Source organism: Condylura cristata, unplaced genomic scaffold (assembly GCF_000260355.1).
Source record: "Condylura cristata isolate star-nosed mole 26May11 unplaced genomic scaffold, ConCri1.0 scaffold00004, whole genome shotgun sequence".
Classification (NCBI taxonomy): domain Eukaryota; kingdom Metazoa; phylum Chordata; class Mammalia; order Eulipotyphla; family Talpidae; genus Condylura; species Condylura cristata.
In genome coordinates, this window is record NW_004567105.1 from 51,645,081 (window position 1) to 51,672,126 (window position 27,046).

The 27,046-nt window shown below is 39.5% G+C and overlaps 1 protein-coding gene across 9 annotated transcripts in view; it reads left to right on the forward strand.

Moving 5' to 3' along the window:
• Nucleotides 1-27,046, forward strand: part of CADPS (Ca++-dependent secretion activator) — a 428,545-nt gene that overhangs the window by 73,910 nt on the left and 327,589 nt on the right. For all 9 annotated transcript variants that reach the window (XM_012735284.1, XM_012735280.1, XM_012735279.1 and 6 more), the window contains exons 2-3: nt 12,860-12,973; nt 23,177-23,509. In XM_012735284.1, the coding sequence (XP_012590738.1) occupies nt 12,860-12,973; nt 23,177-23,509 (447 nt within the window). The remainder of the gene's footprint in view (nt 1-12,859; nt 12,974-23,176; nt 23,510-27,046) is intronic.

Below are 27,046 nucleotides of genomic sequence, written 5' to 3' on the forward strand. Positions count from 1 at the left end.
AAAAAAAAATAAAAACTTGGGGTGCTTGCCTTTTACTGGGGAACAGACCAATTACCCAGCAGTCAGACTGCTCACCTAGGTCTAACTCAGACTGGTCATTTTGTTTTTGCTCAAGGAAAGTCATACTTTTAGTTTGTTTTCTATCTGGAAATGGGAATTTTCCAATGTGTAAGTTGGTGCTAAGAGGAAGAGTCTAGATTATATTCAAAACTGCAATTGAGTGCTTATAAAAACAATTCTGAGGCCCTTCTGTGTAAGGACTGTCATTTATTTTTGGTGTTTTGCTCAAAATTCTTTATTCCAGGATGATGTTTCTATGTTACAAGACAAAAAATTAGACTTAAGGTTCTGAGATGAACATTTCCACTTACATATGATGGTCTAAGCCAGTGTGAAGGCTGAGGCTCAACTGTCAGAGCTGGTGAAAACTCTAGCGCTATAGACTAGATAGCAGATGGCTAAGGCAGAAAGGGGAAAGCAAAACAGGCCACCAGCCCTGTGCTTAGTGATGACAGAGACAGAACATACTTGGAAGTGAGATTCTCGCCTTACATATAAAGTTCCAGCAGGTTCTTTTCCCTGTGAGAGGCAGTGCTTGCCCATATACCTGCTCTGGCCTGGCAAGTGTGTGAAATCCAGTAAATACCTGCCCTTAGGCAGCAGCTTGGGTACAGGGTCCTTTTGACACACAAAAGAAACCAATTCATTTGCAAAAATCAAGGTTGAGTTCCTAGACTTAGTGCAGGTAATAAAACTTGGGGAGAAAGGGATCTCCAAGGTCGTGAGAGGGATATAGCTTCCTGGGGTCAGACTATAAGGATATCTCTGGAAGCAGCACCAGTTCTTGGTGGGGGTTGGGTGGGGCAGTGCTGTACAAATGTGGTCATCCTCCACCCCGGTATTCGAGAAGAGTTCCCCCTCGCCCCCAATTAGTCTCGCACATAGCATGCTACAGCCACGTGAGCTTGTCTTCATCCCCCGTGAGCTGGATGACCGCATCTGCAGAGCCTGTCAAATTTGTTCACCTGCTTTATGGCCTCACTTTCCTTTGGCTCTTGTGTCCTCTGGGAGGTTTTTCCTCACCCTCCAGGTTGCTGGCTCTATGCTGGCTGTGGCTTCCTGGCACGCCTCTGTGTTGGTGTCCTGGGGCTCTGAGTATTGGCCCTAAAGCAGATCACCTGTGCGGAGGGCCAAGTAGCCAGGAGGCTCCGCGCATGCTCATGGTGAAACGGCCAGCTTCCCCTGCACGCGACAGACAGGAAGTAGCCACTGCCCTCTTCCGGCCACACACTCTAAGGCGAAGGAGCCTCTTCTGCAGCCGCTGCCCGACTGGGGCTGGTCCTCACAGACCGCGGTGGGGGCAGCCCCTGGGCCTTTCGGACCCTCCTGGCGGTGGCGGCCACACCCAGTCAGCATCTCACACCCTGCGCCCTCTTCTTCCGCTGTGCACGGGGTGCACACGCTTCGCCCAGGAACTGAGGAGCTGGAAGCACCTGTGTCACTCCCAAAAACTCCAGGGCGCCTTCGTATAACTCCCAGGAGAGGAGGACGTCCAGGCACCTGAGTAGCAATGTTTCAGGACTTCAGCTGAGTGACTGGGAAACTTTGTGGGGATTTCAGCGGCAGCGTCCTTCATGCGCAGCCGCAGAATAGTCCCTAGAGCCGGGAAAGGGCAGCATCTTCTTGATCTAGCTCCCTCCAGACTTGAAGGTGCTGAAGAGGGGGTCAGTGGCCGCTTGGTTTTCAAGGGTTCTTCTTGGGGGTCATACCCAGCATCAGCTCCAGAGCCTGGCTCAGCAAGTGAGCTCCCCACAGCTTCTGGAGTTGGGCAGTGAACATCAGCGTTTGGTGCTGGCACCCAGGAGAGCACCAAGTCAGAGTACTGGACATGCCGCTGGAGGCAGCTCTGGTGGTACGCCCCAAGAGCTCTGCCGGAATCACAACTAGGTGGGCCTCCACGGCCAACACCTGTGTGGCAGGGCTTGTGAGCACGAAGTTGCACGGGCACTTGAGAAAAGAGATGTTAGTTCCAGGGCCGCCCCGTGGATGCGGAAGTGCCTGCTAAGGCTCGGGCGCCAGGTGGATGGTCCAGGCCTACATCCTCGACAGGACTCGGCCTCTGAACAGGTTAGTAGGAGGGTGGCCACCCTGCTCTAAGACGGAGACAAGCAGCCGCGCCAGCCTCTGTCTGACATCCTGTTTGGGGCGTCCTGAAGCGTGAAGCTTGGCAGCTCTGCCTTTTGCGCATGTGCAGAGCCTTCACATTCACATCCTGCTCCCCAGTCTCCAGCTCAGCCACAATGCCTTGGGGATACCCCCAAGATCAGCCCAGGGAGAAAGGGGAGGGCCTTGCTCCACATCCTGATTCTGATCCAGAGACTCTCTGCCCACCCTCGTTAGGCATGGGAGGCCTGGCCAGGACTGGTGTCGCTAGACTGGGCAGAACACCGAAGTTTGGCTTTTAGGTACCACAGTTCAACTGTGTGTATACTTCCAGAGGAGGAAGGTTGGCCATCCGTCATGGCCCAGTACTAACCCAGGATGCCATCTTTCCCTTTGGTGACTGCATGGAAAGTTGTGAGTAAGAATTTATCTGTTGGGGTATTTAAATACACATATATAAAATGTTAGTTGCAAATTCATACCATCCATTAGCCATCGTGAGTGTCAACAGGAATAGTAATTTTTATCTAGGCCCTGAAAGTATATATTTAATATGTTTTTGAAATATGAAAAGCTCTCAAATCAGACACTTTCTACTGGGGAGGAATAGGGAGAAAGATCAAAAAGGAGGTGGGAAGAGCACAAGGGACTATGGATGGGTGAATAGGTATTGAGGATTCACGGGGACTATAATTGAGAGGAGAAAGCATACACTGTACAAAAATGAAGGATTATGTAAAATACATACAATTTTTTTAAGCTAGGAAAAGATAAGTTTAGGAAAAGCAAGTGATTCAGAGAAACAAAGTAGTAGATGATATCAGAGGTGTAATATAGACTTTGTTTTCATTAAAATCCAAAAGGGCATGGTATTTGCTTTTTAAGTTACTGCTGCATCCTCAGTGTGCATAGTAGTGCTTGTTACATAGTGATGCTCAATAAATAACTGGCTGGATGGTTGGATGCCTGAATGGCTGGATGGATCTGGGCTTCAGAAATGTGAGCAGCTAGTGTTAAACTTTAGAGTTGCGTCCTTAGACTCTACCTTGGGCAAAAATGATCAAGAGTTGGACAAAGTTGTTGTATTACCTTTTCGTCCTTTCTTCTAATTTCAGTTTTCTTTGCTATAATTTCTTTTTTATTTTATTCTGTCCCCAGAGTGATGGTTATTTGTCTTCTGTATCATTCTGTACCCTCTGCTGATCTTTCAGCAGAGCAGATGTCAGTTTAGTGTTGGCAGGGTGGGAGGGAGGGAGGTAATGGAAGATTACAGTATAAATGACTAGAAATTGATAACTTTTTAAAGGCTTCTTAGAACTTAAAAATCTTAGTCAAGAAGGGAGGGAAATGCACGGGACTATGGTGGTGGCACAGGGGTGATTTGGTGATGGGAAACCCGCGGGGATTACAATCGAGATGGAAAAAAAAATGTGCAAAATGATGTAAAAATAAACTTTGTAATAAAAAAAATCTCAGTCAAATTGTAAGAGTTCTGGGATCAAAAAGAAATAAAGAATTGAAGGGTGAAATGAAGTGAAGGGTGTAAAGCCTGCCTTAGTTTCTTCTTAGTGTTTTTTAAAATTGGTGGGCAGGTTTCCAAAAAATAATTTCTGAGTTGCAAAGAATTGGAATGCCTGGTTTCTCTATGCCCTCTGCCATCTGGTTGGTTTTGGTGTACTGGTTTCTCTTAGATCATTCCAGGTATCTTCTGCCCCACACACAAACACAGGATATCATGGATCCAAGGGTCCAGGTAGTTTTATCTACATTCTAATTCTTAGTGATATCCTCCCAGCAAAATTTAACAGGCTCTTATCTGTGGAAGACTTTCCTCACATTCTGCCTTTATATCTATCTTTTCCAAGATCCCCAGCTGCCCAGGCTAGGTGTTGAATGTGTCACTGTCCCTTCATCCTGGTATATCAGAGCTCCTGGAAGCTGGACCTGCTTTTTTGTACTGTCTGTGGGTTTTCACCCCAAACTTCAAAACTGCTTGTTTTTTGAAAGGAATTTTGTGTAGGAACAACTTCTGTTATTTTAAATTAGAATGTTAGTAATGTGCTTGTTCTGACATGCCCCCAAGTTTCATCACCCACAGTCTGACTGTTTGGTAGTCACTTCAGCTTCAGAAAGGCTGGTGTTTTCATTTTGTAATCCCTCAAGGCCATACACACCTCTGAAAGAGACCATGAAGTGTCTTGGGGTGAGCCTGTAGTTAATTACTTCAGCACTGTGTCCTCTCACCCACAGGAGAATATCTGCAGTTAAAGGTTACCTGTCTTCAGAGGAATGGTTCACATTAGTAGCCTGCACCACCAGGGAGTCTCTATAAAACCTAGGTGGGTTCTCCCATGCCCAAATAGGTCCTGAGGAATAGCATGACTAGTTGGTCTTCATACATAATGATTTTAAAGTTCAGAGTTAATTTTTTAAATTAGCAAATAACTTAAAAGATATTTAGCTGTTACTCCCTTAATTTTTTTTTTAATGAGCAAGAACTTCTGTAAACAACAGGATTTTTTTTTTCAACTTTGAAGAATCTCTTCCAGAAATGTGGTAGATGTAGTGCAAAGTGATACCTATTTTAACTATAGCTAAATGCATACAGCTGGTGATTTCACAGGTATTGTTGCTTAGAATAGCTTCACAGAAAGAAAAAAGTGATTGGAAATCCATTCAAGGCAAAATGCAAATAGTCCCACAGTCATACATGGACGGAGAAGGCATGCTCATAAAGGTATTATGTGAATGCTTGACTTTGGGAACTCATGTTCTATAAGAAGTCCAGTGTACGGGCCTCATCATAACTACTCCTACATTCGATACTTCTGCCCCTGCAACTTCTGTTTTAGGATGACTCATATTTTTCCAAGAAGAAATCTTTGAAATAGATTATTTTTCTCAAATCAAATAAATAAGACCCATGTAAAACACTGTCAGAATGCATTGTGTAAATGTACATGCTCTGGAAGCTTATGAGGAGAATTTTGCGTAAATAAGTTAATACTTAGTTAGGATAATACAATTTCTAAAAAATTCCTAGAAGTGAGACTTCATTGAGGTTATACAATATTTTTGTGTGGTTGTTGAAAGAGGATATTGTGTTAGTAGAATGAATAGACCAATATAAATTTTTACAACCTTTAAGGAAATAAAATTAAGTAAACATTGCCTCTCTCTAGACTAACATGACTTTTAAAGCACTCATTAGTTTGACCTGTGTGTTGATTGTCTATAATGAAAAATTTCATAGATGTTTCAAAAAACCTTTTAAAAAGAAAAAGCATGGCTCATATAATTAAATAGTAACCTACAGTGCTCACCTTACAACTTTAAATAAAAATTTCACTTGTGTTTATAATTGGCACATCTCCCTGTACTACTTACTACCAGTGCTTAGAATGCTACTATTTTAGATTTTTTATGGTAAACCTTGCCTCTCCCCTCTTTTATAAAATAGTTGTTACTCTGAGAGGAGGCATATTAACTAATAAGTGCCTTAGTAAATATGCTTTTTTTTATACCCAGTGACAGTCACATGTAGCCATTTGGCTGCAAATAAGAGAAAAAAAGTGACTTAAAAACAAGAAGCTATTCATTTTTTTTTTATTTAAAGATTTATTTAATTGTACATACAGAACTGGGGTACAGGCCAGAGGCTCAGGGGCGGTGAGAGGCTTCACCAGAGACAGAGTGGAGAGCAGAACAGACAGATCTGCGAAGTACACTGCTGAGGGGAGCAGCGGGCGGGTCAGGAGAGGTCTGCCACGCCATGTGGTCGCCTCCGGGGCAGGCGGAAAATCGAACTCATGTGTAAGTGGCTTTAGCTTCTCAGTGCTGTGCTTTAACCCGCTGCGCCACCAGGGAGGGCCCGAAGCTATTCATTTTTATCTCACATGATGAGTTCAGAGATGGGTGTTTACAAACATTGGTGTCATTCCTCAAAACTGGGAGGGTTGACAGCTTAATGACATCTTGACTGTCCTTTTGCAGTCACATAGTCAACACCTCAGATCTAGACAATATATTTGTCCTCTCAGCATCAGATGTGGGCACATGGGATGACAACAGTTATATCACCAGATGGTTTCCTTTGAGAATTTCAGATATCTTTCAGAAGACCCTCAATTGCTCACTGTCTCCCTTTCATGGTCACCTGTAGCATCAGTGAGATGGGAAAGGAGTATTGTCTTTTCAGCCTGTTAAATAGGAGAGTCAAGGAAAAGGACTAAAAATAGCATGCTACTATAATTTCAAAAGACTGAAAAAAACATGGAGGAAGAAGCATTTGAAGATGAAAAATTAGTTTGTAAAGGAAAAAAACTAAATCATAACAATACTTCTTACTATTTTTTTATGGGACTTTTCCTGTATGCCACTCTGCTGTGTTCTATATTATCTAAACTGGTCTTCTCAAAAACCCTATTAGATAGATAAGATTATCTGTGATTTACAAGGAGAAAACCAAGTGAACTACTTGCCCAAGGACTTGTGTTAAAGCCAGAATTTGAGCTGAGTTTGCTGTGACTTCAGCATTGCCTCTCCTGAGACCAACACATAGAACCTGTGCTTTTGTCCTCAATGTAGATCCCATTTCACCACTTTCTATGATGCTGTAGTAAGTTACAGACTGTCTGAAAAATGCAGTGGGAATTTTCAAGTCTTGTTTAATGAGGTGGATTGAACCAAGGATGTTTGAATTTTTATTTTATTTTATTTTTTACGTATTCTGCTCTTGAAACTCATTATATCAATTCTGAATTCTGATCTGATGCACAAGTGGCTTCTATACATATTGAATGCTTTTAGATGGACTTCTATTTTCGGAAGGTCCTGTTTGAAAGTGGCTCCTAGAAGCCCATTTGTTTGTTTAGAGTTGTGCTGTCAGCTTCTCTGACAGTTCAATGTATTCATGTAAGGTCACCTTCATGTTCAAATCCACCTAAGCCAATTAACTCTTACCCAGTGTTATACTATTACATACATTGACTCTTAGCCTGTATATTTATGTGAACTCCTGAGAGTTTGCAAAAGGGTTCTAAGGAATCAAAGATGAATATGTGATTTCTGCGTACATGTACTGTAAGAAAACTGAGAGCAAAGATTGTTCCTTGGTCATATCTCTAATATCTTATATTACCTGTGTTTAACATAGTGCCTGGTATCCATTATATACTTGGTATTTTCATGCATTCATTCAATAAATGGTTGGTTAGAGAAGTAAACAAGATAGATATGTTTCTTGTACATGTGAAACATGGTCTTATAAAATACAGATAACAAGAAGTTTTAGAATAAAGTCCAAATGACCATCACTAAGAGAATGGACAACTACTGATAGAAACACAACTCTTTAAATACCACTTAGCAATGAAGAAGAAACAAATTGTTATTGTCTTCAATTATGCAAAACTAATCTATAAAAATGGACTAGTGGTGACATTGGAAGAGGGGCTCTCTTGACTTTGGGTGATGCAGGATCCAGATAATGTTCTTATCTTGATAGGAGAGTTGGTTCCATGGGAAGTTCACCTTGTAAAAATTTCTCGGCTCTGTGTTTATGATATTTTTCTGTATACATAATAGAATTAAATAAGTGTATCTCAGAAAATGTAAATGGTGACTTTAAGGGAAATATATAGGGCCCAGGACAATATGACGTACATTTGTTTGGAGGACACACATTAGATATGGTGGTTGGGGAAAACTGGGAGGTGCTAGGCACCAGAACCCAATGGGAGAAAAGGTAGGAACCATAGGAAGATGGAAGTGAAGTGCAAAGGTTCTCAGGCAAGACATGCTGGAGCATACTTGAGAAGGAGAAAAGAGGCCAGTATTGCTGGAGCAAAGTAAGTGGAGGACAGAGGTCAGAATGGGAGAAAGCAAAGCCAGGAAGCAAGAAAGACCCAGTCATGCAGGGCTTTGGGACCATTCAGTTGATGGTCTGCCTCTTATCCTTTGGCTTCTTGTGTGCCAGGCACTGAGTGTGGTAAGATCTTAAGCACATCATTCCATTTCCTTTTCACCTTTCTAGCAATCATGGGACAGTTCTCTTATGATTACCCATTTTGCAAATAAAGAAACAAGTAACTTGTCCCAGGTTACTCAGGATTTAAACTCATATGACTACTTTGATTCCAAGCTTGCAATTGAATGCCTGAGTCCTGGCTAGGTCTCTGAGCACTGGTTTTAAATGGCTTCACAGCATGTGCCCAGGATTGTGACAAAGTACTGGACAAGGCCAAACTCCACCAAGGATAGTTGTAGAAATCCGTAGTCTGGATTTTGAAGATCATATGAAATTTTCCCACAAGCAGGGAACAGGATGTACTGTTTCCCTGCTCCAGGGAACAGGATGTACTGATTGAAAGGTGAGGATAATTATCATCGCAGCTAACACTGACTATTTATACTGTGCTAGGCTCTGCAGTGAGTTTCACTCATTATAGTTATTCCTTCCAACAATCCTATAATGTCACTATTAGCCCCAATTTATAGATAGAAAAAAAACTGAGGTATGGAAAGTTTAGTGTTTGCTCAGTGAGACATAGCTAGAGGGGTGGCTTAAGACCTTTTCTTGTTTGGTCAGTGGTGAGAAAAGTAGTGAACATGGACTGGCAGTCATCAAAGCCCAGACATAAACATAGCTCTGCCATTAGAATCTGTACCCCTAATTCTTCTGCTGAGAACTTGAAGTGTTCAGGGAAAAGTTTATGTGACTTTATGATGCACGTTCTTCCAACTTAACTGAAATCAATGTTTCTGAAGGGCTTTTTTTTTTTTTGAAAGTTATATGTTCTGCAGTCTCTCTCCTCCGAGGTCCTAAAACTTACTTTTATAGGTTTGCTTGATTTTTGGTATTATTTTTTAAAAGATTTAAATTTATGCATATAGAACTGGGCTACAGGCCAGAGGTGGATGAGAGGAGTCACCAGAGACAGAGTGGGAAGCAGAACAAGCAGATGTACTGAAGTGTACTGAGGAGAGCAGTGGGCAGATCAGGAGAGGTCTGCCATGTGAGTTCTGCCGGGGATTGAACTCATACTGCAGTGGCTAAGAATAGCTTCATAGTGCTGCGCTTTAACCCATTGTGCCACCAGGGAGGACCCTAATTTAGGTATGATTTTTCCTCTCCACCTAATCTACTCAGTTCTAAGGACACTCTTAATAGTTTTCATCCCCCACTTCCTCGCCTGGCTCTGGCCAGAGCTGCGAGAGGCCGGATGTGCTTTGTTGGTCTTCTATCCCTCAGGACCCAAGACAGGAGACTAGGCAGAAGTTTGGTGATCCGTAAATATTTCTTGAGTAAATGAGCACCATGCTTATTTAACAAAAGGTTAGAGTAATAATGGACTTGGCCTGGGTCAACAATCTTCGTCATTCATAGACATGTGTACCTAAGTTTATATCTCTTACTTCAAGGTAAAGGCAAGGTTTGATTGGTCTCCCTTGCTTCTCCTGCTCCAGGACCCTATCATACCCCACCCACCAAAATCATGCAGTTTGTATTGGCCCAGGCTTGGAGAGGATATCTGAGCAAGGAATTCTGTGAGATCCCACAGTTGGTTCTGTACTGTAAAGATTTATGCCCAGTTCACTTAAGTCTGGTCACTCAGAAGTATGTGGTGTTACAGTGTCATTTTTACAAGACAATCAACTACTGCCTACGATTTCATTTTAAATGATTTCAAGTACATAATAAGTAGTTTTTGTTTTTGTTTTATAACTCCATTGATGCCAGTATCCCTCGGCCAGCATAGGAAAGCTTAAGCAGCTTGAGAATTAGTTCAGACCGTGCATTAGGCTCTCCAGCAGAGAAACCTCTAGCCACATGTGACTTTTGAATTCGTGCAAAATGGTTATTATGAAGTGAGATTTACTGTGAATACAAAATAGACTAGATTGCAAAGGTAAGATTATAAAATAGTTACATAATCTCATATAATCTTAAGATTATAAATCAACTATTATATAATCATTACTTGTTGAATGATAATGTAGTAGACATTGTGGGGTTCAGTAAAGTATACTAAGATTCATTTCACTTTTTTTTTACTTTTAAAAATAGAACTGCTATAAAATTTTAAATTTCATATGGCTAATACTGGCCGGTAATACTCTAGAACATAACAAATATGAACCAGCTAATGCCTTTATTTCTGCCCAACTTCAGCATTTCTTACTTATCTGAAAGTTTGAAAAAGGAGCAAAAGCCCCCAGGTGTCATGTATGTCCACTCTCAAGACTGTTTCCTGATCAAGCCAAAACTCAAAACAGGTTTCAGTCTCTAGTAGTTTTGAGCTTTATTTTCTACTAGCAAGAGCTGTAGTAATTGATTCTAACATTGATCCTTACATTTCTACAGAAACTCATAAATTTAGAAAAGAACCTATGTCATTAAATAGCTCTAACCATTCCAAGGTAGTAATTAGAATTAGCACCATTTTCCAAGTGAGAAAACTGAGGATGAGACATTTACTTATCTAAACCCGGCACTATTCCAGAAAGGCTTTTAACTCTCTGGCCAATTCAGAGAATATCAGTAGCTTTTCCAAGATGACACATTGGATCAACAGAAATGGGACAGGAGTCATCTTTTTTTCTTCTAGAAAAGCCATTCTCAACACAGTGCTCCTTCATCAATTATAAAGTGTAACTTTTTGTACCTATGGTTAAAAGTAAAGTATTAGTTGATTTTTGTTTTTATATAAATCGAAAACTTACTAAAGATTATTGAAAATATTTGATCTTTCAGATACATTATTCATTCATCCATCTGTTTTGTTAACAGGCATGTATTGAGTATATTGAGTGCACATGTTAGGTTTGGCCCAGGGAAACATCGATGAACCAAATAGCAAGAGAGGACAGATCATTGAATAGGTTTAACTGTAACTAGCAAGTAGAATAAATGGTGTGCCGTGGAATCAGATAGCAGGAAGTTCTAGCTTTAGTATTGGAGGGGCATCATAAGATTTAAATAGAGTGAGACATGGCCAGCGAAGGAGAGAAAGAGGGAATGAGGGAGGATAGAAGTCTTTTAGGAAAGGTTTGCAAGTGGGAAAGAAAAGTGGATTGATGAGGTAGAGAATTATATATGATCTACTGCCCAAATTATTTACTTCACATTCTGGAGGTATATAACTTGTACCTAAACGTCACCTGTCAAGTGATCAGAGATATAGCAAGAAGAAAGCTTGAAAACCTCTACATGTGGCACTTAGCAGTGTATTTCTCTTCCCCTCCCCCCACAATTTTTGCTGAGGTACTACTGACATACAACATATATGTTATAAATGTTATGACTTGTATATGTATTATAAAATGATTACCACTTTAATTAGTACCTGTATCTCCTAAGATACCCTTTTTATATTTGTGGTGAAGCATTTAAGCTATACTCTCTTAACAACTTTCAAGTACATGGTGAGTATTGTCAAGTATAGTCACTATGCTGTGTATTAAATCACCTATTCTGTGGCTGGAAATTTCCCATTTTTGTCTATGGCTGCAATTTTGTACACTAGTAAATCTCTCCCTATTTCCCTCACCCCTTAGGTTCTGGAAAGTACCATTATACTCTTTATTTCTGTGGGTTGGGTTTGTTGTAGATTCTACATGTAAGAATATATCTTATTTGTCTTTGTTTTATTTCACGTAACATGATGCCATGAAGGTCCACCTATGTTGTAAATTCAGGATTTCCTTCTGTTTTTAAACATTGACTAATATATATGTGTGTTTAGAGGGGAGTTCACACAGACTGTATATTATCTTCATCCATTTGTCCATCTGTGGACATTTAGGTTGTTTCCATGTCTTAGAAATTGTGAATAGTTCTGTAGTGAACATGGGCTGCAGTGTATTCTTGGCTTTCCTTGTCAAATATTAGTTAACTGTATACAGGGGCTAGTTGACTGTATGTATATGGTGTATATATATATATATGTATATATGGACATATATATACCATATATAGACTGTATGTATATCTATACATATATATACACACACAGACATATATACACCATATATAGACTGTATGTGTGTGTGTGTGTGTATAGAGAGAGAGAGATAGAGAGACATATATACATGTAGGGGGAGTTATTCTGGGCTTTGAATTCTGTTCCATTGGTCTATGTGTCTGTTTTTATGCCAGTACCATTGTTTCAATTACTGTAACCTTTGTAAAGCAAGATATTTCAAAACACCTAAGAGGCTATATAATGGTGTGTTGAACAAGTATCTCTAAAAAAGAAATCCTAATTTGAAGCATTTGTCAATTTCCATGGTGTAAATACTGTCACCTCAGCTGATATCTAGCTTCTAATAACATGTCAATAAATGTGAAGTGGAGAGAAGATGTGATAGCACTCCATTTAATATCATTTTTTACCATACAAATACAACAGATATAAGTAACCTCAAAACCACAAATAATAGTATATATAACTAGACAGGATATAAAAGAAACAATGAATTTTGAGTATACAGTACATTTGATTTTAATTTGTATTACATAAATGTATTTAACAACTAACTCACAAAATTCCTGCAAATTTAATCATGCATTAACTCCTATACAGCTGTACAGGCCAACTCCAATGGCATCTTCATATAAAACCTTAATATAAAGTAACTATGGTCTCTATCTAGAACGAGTCCTCACTGTCCCTTCTTTCTCTGTTTCTTACAGATCAGCAAACAGCAGCTGCAAACAGTCAAGGATCGGTTTCAGGCTTTCCTCAATGGAGAAACCCAGATTGTGGCTGATGAAGCCTTCATGAATGCTGTGCAGAGTTACTATGAGGTAAACCCTGCAGGAGACTAAGACTGCCCCAGTCTGAAGCCCAGGGCTCAGTGGGAACCACAGCCTTGACTTTCTACCGACTCTTCCTTCTGAGGCATAGGGGTTGGTGATGGGTTATACTCTTCTGGAATTACGGTATTTTATTTTAGGCAAATCTGCAAATAGAAGCTTCTATTTACCAGCCTAGACTAGCTTCTATTAAGCACTGTACTGAATGCTTTATGTATGATTTCCAGTAATCTTTACAATAATCTTGTAAGTTAGGTGCCAGTAGCATTCTTATTTTACTGATGATATGATCATGGTTCAGAGAAGTTAGGTCAATTATTCAAGGTCACACAGCTATTAAAAATGCTATAAGCTAAAACTTGGAGTGAGGACCACTTTCCCACAGTCACACCCTATTTTAAAGGATGTTAACACCTTCTGAATATGGTGCCTTCACTAGCCTTCTTGTTCTTTCTATTAAAAAATGTTGTGAGTTCTTTTCTGCAAGTTATAGCACTATCCAAAATTCAGTATTGTTCTTAGGAGAGAATATATCACAAGGAAATTTTCACCTCCAGACCTCAGAGGATTATTTATGAGTATGTTGAATATGGAATTACAGTATATTTTTAAATTTTATAATTATTCTTTCACAGTGTGCATTGACTAACATGTATTTATCATCAGTAAGTGGACATGACATGCCTTCCTTTTTGCTGGCAGCATTCATTTGACATATGCATATTTTTCAAAATGATTATTTGCTAAGGAAAGATATTTTAATCTATTTTAATGTGAAAGAGAGAAATACTCTCTGTATTTGAAATCCTGTGCCCCAAAGTATTACCCATTGGCAAGGCTAGCATACAGCCATTAGAAATCCATCTCTAAGCATTGAAAAACATGGCATCTTTCCGTGTGCAACTCAAAATGATAGTAAATTGTAAGATACATGTAAGGAAATCGAAACAATTGATTTTTTATTCCTGGGTGCCTCACTGATTTTTCTCCCTTCCCTTTTCTGTTTTTTAAAGTTACTAGGTAGTAAATTATTTCAAAACAAAAATATTGGAGTTCCTGCCTTGCTGACACTCCCAGCATATGCTTTATCTGCACAGCAGGCACTCCATTTCGCAACAGATGGTTTGAAAATGTTAGTTTGAGTGAAAGCTAGGCAGCAAAATCCTGATTTGGTAAAACTCTCCTGCCTACTTGCTAAAGTACTTGACTCCTTTCATGAAGAGAGTGGAGCAAGGATTGCAGTTAGACCTTGTGAAAATACTGATTGGTTTGCTAAGTAGTGTTTAATAGTAAACAGCCTTTGCATCTGTAATGTTTGCCTGGCCCATCTACAGTCTCATCTTACAGTTTCCTCAGTGGAGTTGATATTTGGATCGATTCAGTAGTCAGCTTTATTTTTGTATTTGTCAAATGGAAGTTTTTTCATTTTGCAAGTAGTAGTAGTTATTGTCAATGTGTTGAACTCGCTGCTTTAGCTTATGTGATACAACTTTTCAGTTGAATTTAATGGTGAGTGGAAATGACATTTGGAGTTATAATGATGGTATGCCTGAAAATAGCTCAAATATATTTGACCAAAGAAGCTTCCAGATATGGCCAGGGAAGGAAACTAATTTTCTCCCCTTTCTCAAGTTCTGAAAATCTGTTCATCCCCAGGCCGACCTTTATCAATAGTTCTCCATGCTTAGAGCCATTCACCAGTTTATAAATTTATAGATTACAAATCTTAATTAGAAAGTGCATTTGGCTAATGATATAAATTAAAAGAAAGTACTGTTTCTGTCTATTAATTAAATTTGAAAATCAATAATGAGTTCCTGGAAATTACCACTATTCCTATATTGATCTTGATATTTTACTTCTACAGTGGCTAGTTTATTTCAAAGAGCTTCTTTCCATCTGGTGAAATACAGCCATTGAAAAATTCCCGAATATTTAATTTTAAGACTTGAGTAGCATGGAATAATGTGGGGGTGTTAATTATTTTACCTAGTCATTAGCAATACTTTAGAAAGTATTGAGATGAAGTTTCCAGGTAAGTTTAAGCTGGAGTAGAAATCCATAGTCAGGGACCAGGGGTTATACTATATATAGGAGTGCTCCTACCTCTCTCTTTTCCTTTACTCTTAACTGGTGGAAAACTGATGTCTTCTACCCTATTCTGAGATCTTGTTGTTTTCCTGTCACCATCCATCTTGGTCAGGACACAAATGGCAGACCTAGCTCAAACTGGCTTAAGTGAAAACTGAGATTTATTTGCTCGAGCAGTTTAAAAATATAGATGCAGACTTAACTTATGCTGTGGCTGGATCCAGAAGCTCCAGAGATGCCAATGGGATGACTCTCTTTCTCTGTACACTTAGACCTTGCTCTTCCCTGTATTGGCTTCATTCTTTGGCAGGATTTCCCCATGCAAGAGGACCCTCACAACTCCAAGTTTGTCCTATCAATTTAGCAACCTCAAAGCAAAGATAGGACCTCTTTATTAAGAATTCCAGCAAGAGGTCCAGGGGTCACTATCTCTGTCTGTCAGTCTCTCTCTCTCTCTCTCTCTCTCTCTCTCTCTCTCTCTCTCTCTCTCTCTCTCTCTTTCTCCTCTGACTTAAAACACCTTCACATCCCATTTTATCAATAGTAATTACATTTCTAAAGGTTTTTTTTCCTTAAAAAGTACTGAGATTACTATATTAGAAAAAATGGGTTTTAGTCATTGTGCTTATTTTAGACAATAATGGTTTGTCAGTATTCTAAAGTAGTAAAGAAAATTTTAAAAAATGAGCAAATGACACTGTCCTATTTTCATCTTAGCCAATACAACCCAGTTGAACTCAGAAATTCAGATGACCAACCTTAACAACAAGGTCTTGGACTTATGTTGGGCCAGCATAATGGGATTGTGAGGTTCCTGATGGCTATTGATAGCAGGTTGGCTTATTTTGTTTTTTCTGACCCTGATTATCAAAATGGGTGAAGCTGGCCATCATATTAATCTGGCCTTTTCCATTATGGCTTTGAGGGCTGGGCCCCCAGATGGATGCTCTGAAATCCATCCTAGCAACTTCAGCCTGTTCCCTCAGCCACATTCCTAAAACAGGACAGTCCCCCATTTCTTCATAATTCTCTCATCTTTTATAATCTCTCTGTTCTTTTAAGACATTTGCCCTAATTCCTCCCACCCGTCATCCTTTTTCTTTCGCACACTGGCCGTGGCATCTGAGAAAAGAGGTGGATAGAAAAAGTTTCACAAAACCTTTTTCACTTTTTCCTGCCTGGAAGGAAACCTGGGAGAAATTGTTAAGAAATGTGATGGATGAGGTACAAACACTTCTTCAGCACAATTCTGCGCTTTAGTTAGTGAAACTGCAATGATTATGTTTTGTTTTATGTTGTTTGTTTTTAGTTGATCTTCTGTAATAAAGACCCCTCCCCCCCCCTTTTTTTTTTATTTATTTGTGCATACAGAACTGGGGTACAGGCCAGAGGCTCAGGGGCGGTGAGAGGCTTCACCAGAGACAGAGCGGGGAACAGAACAGGCAGATCAACGAAGTACACTGCTGAGGGGAGCAGCGGGCGGGTCAGGAGAGGTCTGCCACGCCATGTGATCACCTCCAGGGCAGGCAGGAATCGAACTCATGCGGAAGCGGCTTTAGATTCTCAGTGCTGTGCTTTAACCCGCTGCGCCACCAGGGAGGGCCCCCCCCTTTTTTTTTTCAAACTAGCTTTCAATGTTGTATGAGACAGAATTCTTCAGTTCTAACAACAGAAACTGACTGAGGCTTAGTCAAGGTCACTAATAACATCTATTGCTGTAATTGGAGAATATAACCACGCTTTGGAGAAGGTTGACACCAGCAGCTTTAGAGAGCCAGGTAGCAGGATGTAAGGAGACATCTACCATTAGTAGGAATTATTCACACCTCATCCCATCACTGTTCCACTCACTTTGAATATGAACCCCCAAAGGGGAGGGTACCTGATTCAGTCCCCAACCCACCAGTTTGCCAGTGAAAGACTAGGTCTCACTTGCCACCCCACTGAAATGGCATGCAGTGGGTAAAGCTGTTCTCAGATTGAGCTAAACCAGAAGAGGAAGGATGCTGGCAGGCCAAACTGCAGGTGCAGGTGCCCTCTACCAAGGTCACAGGCTTTTTCAGTCATTATGATTGACCTTTTTTTTTTTTTATTTATTGTAAACAAAGTATGTAAGTCAGGCCAAACCTGACAATTTTTTTTTCCTAAAATGAAGCTATGTTTTATCCAATTACTGCTGTAATTCCTTAGTGACCTTAAAGCAAATATAGCCCTGGGAGAGGAATAAGTACCCACTCTACAGGCATTATATGGGGAACACTCAGATGAGGAAGGAGGGAGCAGAGGTCAGAGTGGTTATGAGGATAAATTTTGAGTACAAGGATGTGGGGTTGAATATGGTTTCTGCTGCATGAGAACTGGTGGTAGAGCTCAGCTGATTCTCAGTTTCATCATTGTAATTGGACCTTCCTGTTGTTATTAAAATTTAATTTATGTTTAGATCAATATATAAATACATTCTCTCTCTCTCTTTCTCTCTCTCTCTCTCACTCACACACACACACACACACACACACACAGAGCTTTGCTATAAATCTAGCACGTTACCACCTACTAAGTAGAAGAGAATTGAAAGTTGATAGAATCAGTCCATTCTGTAGTTTCAGGAAATGGGGAATGGATGTATAAAAGGGAACAAGAACTGCTGTTGCTCTAACCTACCACCATACCCCATACTTTTTGGTGAAGAGACTTTTTAAGATTTAAAGGTGCCTCTTATTTTAATAACTTACACCTTGCCACAATAGAAGTAACAGAGGTATTTTAGTGATTATCAAAATAAAACATGTCAATTATAAAAATAGACAGTATAGAAAAAAATCTAAATTAAAATGCTTAGAAAAATACCTGTAATTCCATCAGCTAAATTTCAGCATGTATATTTTTTATGTATTTTCACTGTGTCCATACAGATATAGATGTGTTCTTCTTTATTTGCTTAGAACAGAAATTGATTATGGTTAAATTATGCTTGACAAAAACAATAGTTACACCTAATGTTGTTGTAATTGAAAGAAATAACAATAACCAAGCTTCAGAAAAGACTGACCCAGCAACTTCAGGTTGATTTGATTTCCACATTAAGAAATTACTGACAGGGCCCTCCCTGATGGCGCAGCGGGTTAAAGCACAGCACTGAGAAGCTAAAGCCACTTCTGCATAAGTTCGATTCTCGCCTGCCCCGGAGTGACCGCATGGGTGGCAGACCTCTCCTGACCCGCCTGCTGCTCCCCTCAGTGTCTATCTGCCTGTTCTGCTCTCCACTCTGTCTCTGGTGAAGCCTCTCGCCACCCCTGAGCCTCTGGCCTGTACCCCAGTTCTGTATGCACAAATAAATAAATCTTTAAAAAAAAATTACTGACAAACATGAACAATACACTTTTTTCATTAACGCAGTAATTGTCAGTCTCTTCCCTACCTCTAAAGAAGCTACATGTGATATACTTTTATCAGTACAATGTTTTATTACCTATGATGTTTGTAACCTAAGGTCACGCTACCCTTGTCCCCACTCTTGCCAGTGGGAGTCTCTGATTTAGCAATAGATCATGGAAATTTTCTCATGATAATAGAAAGATAGCTCTGTCATGGCTATAGTATTCTATATTAAAATAACAAGTTTTATCATTTTCTTGTAGTAGGCACTGCACAAAGCAATTAGCATGCATTTGTCTCATAAACTCCTCAGTAAATCATACAAGGTAGGGTTTTTACAATTCCCATTTAAAAAAGAGGGAACTGAAAACTAGAATATTTATTAAGTTGCTCAGGTAACAAAACTAATAACTGAGAGAGCCAGGATTTGAATACAGGACATGTGAAACTATAGTCTACTCTTCGCATTTTCCATGCAACTTTCATTAGTAGTAACCACTTATGTGGTTTTTAATAAAATCTTTATTTCAACATCTAGGTTTTTCCCTTGTGTATGCTATATAATGTGCTTTCATGAAACAGGAAGGAGAGGATTTGTATTGGTTTCTTAGCTTGTCAGCAAGGAAGTGGGGGCTGGGCTAACTTCACTGGTACTGTATGCAGTCATTAAATGCTAATGTGCTGGTGTGTTTCTGAAACAACCGTGAGGTTGCTTGGCTCTTGTGATGGAGGGAAGGACTGATAGATGAGGTCAAGTCGCCAAATTGACTGCCCTTCACCATCCTGTATTTATTTGTTTATCTTCCATCTCCCATTATGACCTGTCTAGAAGTTGGCAGAGGAATCGGAAGGATTTATGGATGTGTCACACAAACTGTGCCTGGGGTTAGAATCCCTTGTGACAGCCACCAGAAAAAAAAAAAAAAAAAAAAAAAACAACAGTAAGCAAACACACCAGGTAGAGTGCCCAGTACAAATGAATTAAAAAGGTTGTTTTAGAGACATACAAGCACGTGTTAATCAGTGGCTGTGTTTACTGTAGGGCAAGTCTGACCACCTGGCAATGAGAGGTGATATGCTTAAAAAAATTAGTTTTCTGTTGCCACCTTCCCTCCCTTGCTCTCTTAACTCCTTTTCACAATTCATCTTTGCTGTCTCCTCAATCTTCAGCCTCCTTTCTCTACCCTTTTCAGGTTGCACTCATCTGGTCTCATTCTGGAACCTGCAAGTCTTATCTTACCTCTAAATAGAAAGAGTCCTCCACATTTTGAATTCCACTCAATTTGGTTGTCATTCAAAGAGATTCACTGGACTTAACTCTGTTATGGCAGTGAAGGAGAGTGAGGTTGACAGAGATTAAGTGACTTGTCTAAAGTCACCACTAGTTCAACAAATATTTATAGACTGGTGACTATATACAAAGGAAGGGACTATGTAAAGCTGACAACCTGTGCAGGATCCAAGGGTCACCAAGCTAGTTACTGATGTGACTTAGCACCAGTATGCCAGTATGTTTATTTTTTACCCCAGTTATCAGGCTGCATGGACAAAATAGCCTTAATCAATTATTTTGATGATCCAATATATTGTCCCTGCTGTTTTCCCCTTTACCCTCTTGTTCCCATCTGTATATAGTCCCATCGGTTCTCTTCTTTGGTCCTGTTATATATTCAACATAGCACTAAGCATGTGCTAAATACTACATTAAGCACTTGAAGGAATAGAAAGAAATAGCTGTAGCTCTGATTCCTAGATTCATAGTCTAGTGGCAGACTCAAACATTAATCAGTCACAAAGACAAATAACAAATGGCAGCTACAGAAGAACTTTGGGGGAAGAGGAAGGAATATGGTGCTTAGTGCTTTTAACTAGGGTCTGGTCTAGATTTGTAGGATACTGGTATGGATAGGTGGGTAAGACAGCAGTAACTCATTGTTGATTGAATATTCTTTGTTGATTGAATATTCTTAAGTCATCTCTATTTATTGGAAATGACAACAAAGATATACTTTCTTTGCATCACACCACCATTATCTTCACCTGTATCCTTGCAAGAATCTCTCAACTATCTTCCCTTTCTATTCTGTTGCCCCCATTTTGGCCTGTTTTCAACATGAGAGCTGGAAATGTGAAATTAATTGGCTCTGTCCAATCTTAAAACATCCAGTGGTTTCCCAGTGTCCTTCAGATGAAGACCAACATCCTTAATACGCCCCCCTTGCTCTTGGCCATCTGAACCCTTCCTGCCAATCTTACATAGGTGTTCCCGGGCTCATGCCACAGCCACACTGGCTTGTTAATCTTCTCAGACATTCAGGTTCTTTTTACCTGGTATTCCTTTCCTTTGAAATGTTTTTTTTCACTTTTCTGTCCATATTTCACAGCTCTCAAATGAGATTTCTTTGGGGAGGTTTTCTTGACTGTAGGCAGAACAGTGTCCTGACTCTTTGCACCCCAGAACCTTATACCTTCCCTTGATAACACTTGTCCCAGATTGTAGTGACATTTTGTAGGATTATTTGGATGATGCTCACCATGGCACCTGACACAGTGACTTCCACCTACTGAAGAAAAAATTAATAAGTTCATGAAGTACAGTAAAATCTTAATAACCAGTAAGCCAGAAGGTTTACTTCCCCCAGAGTATGGAGCAGGGGAGGGGGTGCAGGACCAGGGGCATTGATTTACCCATGATCACACAGCAGGTTGGAAGCTAGGGTGTTCTAGGTCTTGTATAGCTCCTGCCACCAGTTGTACTATTACCCAAAAACTTACTCTATATGCCTTCAAACTTTGATATTCTTTGCAAACTAGACCTAAAACTGGCAAATAATGTGTTAGGTAGAGAAACTGTCTATATTAAGTAGTATAGATTTTCAGGTGAATTTAGTTCATTAAGACTCATAAGTCTGGAGGGTTTATTTGGAACTTTTTTCTGTAATTGATTTTTAAGTGAAACTCTAAGATCTCAACTGTGTACCAATTCTCAGGCACAAGGAAGCAGGCATGGCCTCTAGCCTATGAAGCAAACCCTCAGCCTTCTTTCTTCCTAAATTGGTTCATTAAGTTGACAATAAATGGAGGCCACTTTCTAATATCTCTCCTCCCTGAGAAGGCTTTGTGATGAAATAGGAAGCAGTGAGATGCCCCCCAAGTCATCCTGTCTCATGGTCAATAAGGACATTTCCTGAAATCTGACAGGAAGTAAATGTTTGTTCTGCCTCTGGAAGGATATTTATGCATTTTATGAAGTGTAACCAGGACACAGCACAAAACTGTCAGATGTTTCTTCTCTATGGATATGAAGCAGCAGTTTTACCACCTTGTATTACATCCCAGAACCACATAGCTGGTGTAAGCTGGTGAATGGTGGGCACTGAAGCAGAAGTAAAATTCTCTTAATGAATGATTTGGTCTTAGGACTCAGGCAGCACCAGAAAAACAACTAAGATTTCTCTACCAGGCAGTTAGACACATAGGGAATGAAGGAACCCAAGTGAAGTCACAAGACCATTATTTTAGGGTCAACTAGATTGAGTTACCAAGTGGGACTTCCTTTTCCTCTCTGGAGCCTTGATACATAATGAACTAAATCTAGTGCCTGCCTTCTTTGTTCATTCATTTTCAAAGTGCCAGATGCTATATGAGGGGTTGATGATATTATGGGAACAAGACACAGATTGTCTCTGCCCACATGGAGTTTACATTTCAGGAAGGGAGACAGATATTAAATACATACAGACTTCCTCTACCATCCAAAAGGTGAGCAGTTACTCTGGAATATTTTATGGGTTAAAATGGCATAAGTGAGGAAGAAATTGCACTAATTTATATGGAAAGATTTGTGAGTACTCCCAGACCCCAAAATAGCCTACCCAATCATACCAAATTGCACAGAAGACCTAAAATAACAGCAATATAAGAAAAAAATAGAACAATAACACTAACATATAGTAAGCAGGAACAATATGATACAAATAAAGCTTGCCTAAAGTAGTTCTCAGGGAAGAAGTCTAGCACGGCCATTCTTGATGCTTGAGGTGTCTCTGCCTCTAGAGTGTCTGCTGCAAAACCAATGCTGAGTGTGGTTTTCTTCCCTTACTGTATCTTTTCATAAAAGTGATAAACCTCTTTGGAATTCTTTTAGCTAGCAAAAACAGGAAAGGCAAGTAATAATGTAGGCCTTTCATAAAAATAAAGTATTTTTCACATTCAATGAATGATTTGCTCTTAGGACTCAGGCAGCACCAGAAAAACAACTAAGATTTCTCTACCAGGCAGTTAGATGCATAGGGAATGAAGGAACCCAAGTGAAGTCACTTGAAAGATTCATGAAATCTTCTTTTTGAAATAGTGGTGTCCTCATTTTAAAGATGAGAAAACTGAGGTACTGAAAAAGGTGAACTCACTGAAGAAATACAGCTACTAAGTGCAGAGGAACTCCCCAGCTGGCTGGGCTCACTTTGTGTACTGTATGCTTATGCTGTCTCATTTAATCTTGTAGCAAACTGGTAAGTATTTTATTTACTCATTTTCCAGATTTGGACACAAAAGCAAAAATATGTGGGTAATATCTCTGCTTTTGCAAAAGTAGGAGGTCGCAGGGCCGATGTAAACACACAGGGGCCTCAGATTCTAGTGACCAGGGTTGCCTACCCCCCAAACCCTGGTGTCTCACACCTTGAGGGTCAACTTCCTAATGTCTTTCCTATCTCTATTCCTGCTCAGGTGTTCCTCAAGAGTGACCGTGTGGCCCGCATGGTACAGAGTGGAGGCTGCTCTGCCAATGACTCTCGGGAGGTCTTCAAGAAACACATCGAGAAGAGAGTGCGCAGCCTGCCTGAGATTGATGGCCTCAGCAAGGAGACTGTGCTAAGCTCCTGGATGGCCAAGTTTGATGCCATCTACCGAGGGGAAGAGGATCCCAGGAAGCAGCAAGCCCGAATGACAGCCAGTGCGGCCTCTGAGCTGATTCTCAGCAAAGAGCAACTCTACGAAATGTTCCAGAATATTTTGGGGATCAAGAAGTTTGAACATCAACTCCTGTACAATGCCTGTCAGGTAAGACGCCTGTTAATGTGCCCCAGAGCTGTGAGTACACAGGGCCACATTATGACCTCTGTGTGCCCTTCAGCACTGTTGCCTTCATGGGCTCTTTCTTGACTTAAAAAATTATATTTTAAAACTGCATTGGTAAAATTTAAATATATTCCAGAGTAGAATATATTAATGTTTTCTTCTGATTTTTAAGACATTAAAACAGTTTTTATGGGTCTCTAAAGGTCTTATGGGTCCTAAGCATTGTGCTTGTATCAAAATAGATATGTCACCCTTGTGTTGAACGTGCTAAAAGATCAAAATAGTGATTTTCTAATTAATTTTAAAAAATAGTTAAAATTTCTAAAAATTGTTTTGGTTTTAAAGTTGGTGGTACTTTCCAATTGAGGAGCTTACACTTCTTTACTTAGGGAAATAGCCCGACTTAATACCTGGTCGTCACTGAAAAAGAGTGTTTCCAGGAGGTCCGAGTCTGTCATACACTTTAGTCACTTGAATTTTCATGTGGTTCCAAATGAGTTAACTGAAGCTCTACTTTGACTCACCCAAAATGAGCTTATATTTTCAGTGAATCTGGGATTGGAAAATGAGTTACCCTAGATGTTCATTTCCTGTCTAACTTTTCCATTACAGCTATTCATTCAACAGATATTTGAATGCCTACTTTGTACTCTACAAATTTTAATGTCACATGGAAGCATTTTTTTTTTTTTAAAGATTTATTTATTTATTTGTGCATACAGAACTGGGGTACAGGCCAGAGGCTCAGGGGCGGTGAGAGGCTTCACCAGAGACAGAGTGGGGAGCAGAATAGGCAGATCTACGAAGTACACTGCTGAGGGAAGCAGCGGGCGGGCCAGGAGAGGTCTGGCTCACCATGTGGTCTCCTCCGGGGCAGGCTGCAGGCGGGAATCGAACTCATGAGGAAGTGGCTTCAGATTCTCAGTGCTGTGCTTTAACCCGCTGCGCCACCAGGGAGGGCCCCATGGAAGCATTTTTTAAGTGCATGTTAGAGCCCCCAACCTTAGAGATTCTGCTTCCTCATTCTCAGGGTGGGACCCAGAAACCTGCATTTGGAACTAGATTCTCCCTTTCTGGTTATTTTGCTGCTCTTCCCCTTCTAAGAACCTTTAGCAATACTCAGCTGTGTCCTGGTTTGAATGGGACAATTCTGCCCTTAAGGTGGATTAAATGAAGGTTAAACAGAGACACTATAGTGTATTTACTATAAGTTTCCTTGCTCAGAATCAGACAGACCTATGCAAATCTTAATATGACCTCTCACTAGCTTGGTTGCCTTGTGAATTTAGCGACGCATGAGCTTAGGATGAAGGAGTGAGTGTATATAAAACCTAGAGAAGCATGTTTATAAATATATCATATTCTACTTAGGACAGAATCCAAACAGTGCCACAGATTTTAACATGAACACTACATGATTTTATGGCTTATTTCTTTTTGCCTCCATAGTTACTCCCTTGGTTCAAGGTACCAACATCTCTTACCTCAGTGACTACAATATTTGCCTAACTGGTAATACTGTCTCCCCATTTGTCCCATGATGACACATGACTACACACAGCTAGAGGGGTCTCATGACATATTTGGGTTGTTAAAATCTTCCAGTGGCATCACTTCACCTTAGAATGACATCCCTGCTTCTCACTAAGACTTCAGTCTGTATATCAATCTACACTTTTCATCCCACATGCTTAACTCACTGGCCTTCTATCCATTTCCTCAACATATCACATTGATTCTGAATTTTTGCATATGTTGTTCCCTTGACTGTTAATGCTCTTTGCTAAGATTTTTGCATGATTGGCACACCTTATCAGCTTCTCCAAAAGGTCTTCCAAAGTCACCTAATCTTAAGTTCTCCCTTGCCTCAGGCCTCACTAAGACTCTCATTATTCCATCCCCCATTCTATTTTCATCACAATCTTTCACTGTTTTTCATTTCTATTCATTTATTTTTATCTTTTTATTATCTGTCATACCCTCACTGCCCATCCTTTACCAGAATGCTATCTTCTTGAGTATGAAGATTCATCCCTGCCTTATTTACTAATATTCTGAGTATATTACTTGCCATGTAGTGGGTACTCATTAGGGTCTATTGAATTAATATATGTATGATGTCATATTACTTTAACTGGTAGAGAAGTTCTTGTTATCAATCTTTATATCTAACTCAGAACTTTATGGATGTTTTAATAAGTAGGAATCTGCTTAGTATTTTATATTCATTATATTCAAAGATATTCCTTGACATACGACTTTCTGATATACTACTCTACTTTCTTTTCAGCCAACTTCAATTCAGAAAACAGAGTAACCTTCTCTTTATTGTAATAACTTATACTATATATTTTCTGTTCTTTATCAGACATCAACATCAATTGACTAAATGCATTCAAGGCTATTTCTGATCTCAGTGGTTTTGAACTTGCTAAATAGGGTTATGTAAAGAGACCATATTTTACTCTTTTTTTTCCTAAAAAAGAATGAATTCAACCCATATTTTCAATATCTTTGTCATAAGCTTGAAAAAAATACACTATCCTGTCTCAAAGGGTAATGATTGGCCCTTAGTTAAAAGAAATAGGGAAGATAGATAAAATGTTTCTTGGGAGAGGAATATGTAGGGGATTTAGTGTTATGTTATATGCTCATGCTTAAGTCTAATCATTACTTAAGTTCATATCAGTAGAAATCAGGACATAGAGCATATACTGATATTCACAAAGGAAAATACAGATGAACTGACTATATGATTATCTTTATATATTCCTTTAGTAATCTGAGTTATATAAGTGTATTGGCAGACAATAAAGGAACTTTAAAAGAAAGATATTACTGGTAAAATAATATATCACATGTTATAGAAATGTGTATTCTCATAACCACTGTTGAAATAATTTATTACTCTAACCTTTCCATAATCTATTAATTTGCAACAAAACATCATTATAAGGGAGAAATCTTTTGACCTAGCTTCTCTACCTCTAGGAATTTGTTACAAGTTACTGTATTCAGGGATTTGATAAGAGCATCATGTCCAAATATGTTCACATAATATTCATGGCAGTGAAAAAGTAGAAGCAACCTTATTTCCCACCACAGATTAAAGATTTTATTTTACCTAAGAGAAAACACATTTCAGCCAATAAAATAGATGCTGAAGAGGAAAGCTTAAGATATGGGAAAATGTTCATTAGGTGTTCTAAATAGAAAATCAGTCTATGAAACAGAGTATAAAGGCATAATACCATTTTATAGGAAAATCCAAAATGTTAACTGTGCTTAATTAAGGAGGTTGCTTTACAGATGATCTTTTTAAAAAAATAATATAATAGTTTATTTTTACATCACTTTGTGCATTTTTCCTTCTCAGTTGTAATCCCCATGGGCTTCCCATCACCAAATCACCATAGTCCAGTGCATTTCCCTCCCTCTGCTGTTTTTGATCTCATTCCCTACTCCACCCCCATAAAATGTTTCTGCTATATAGCTGTTCAGTATTATTATTATTTTTTC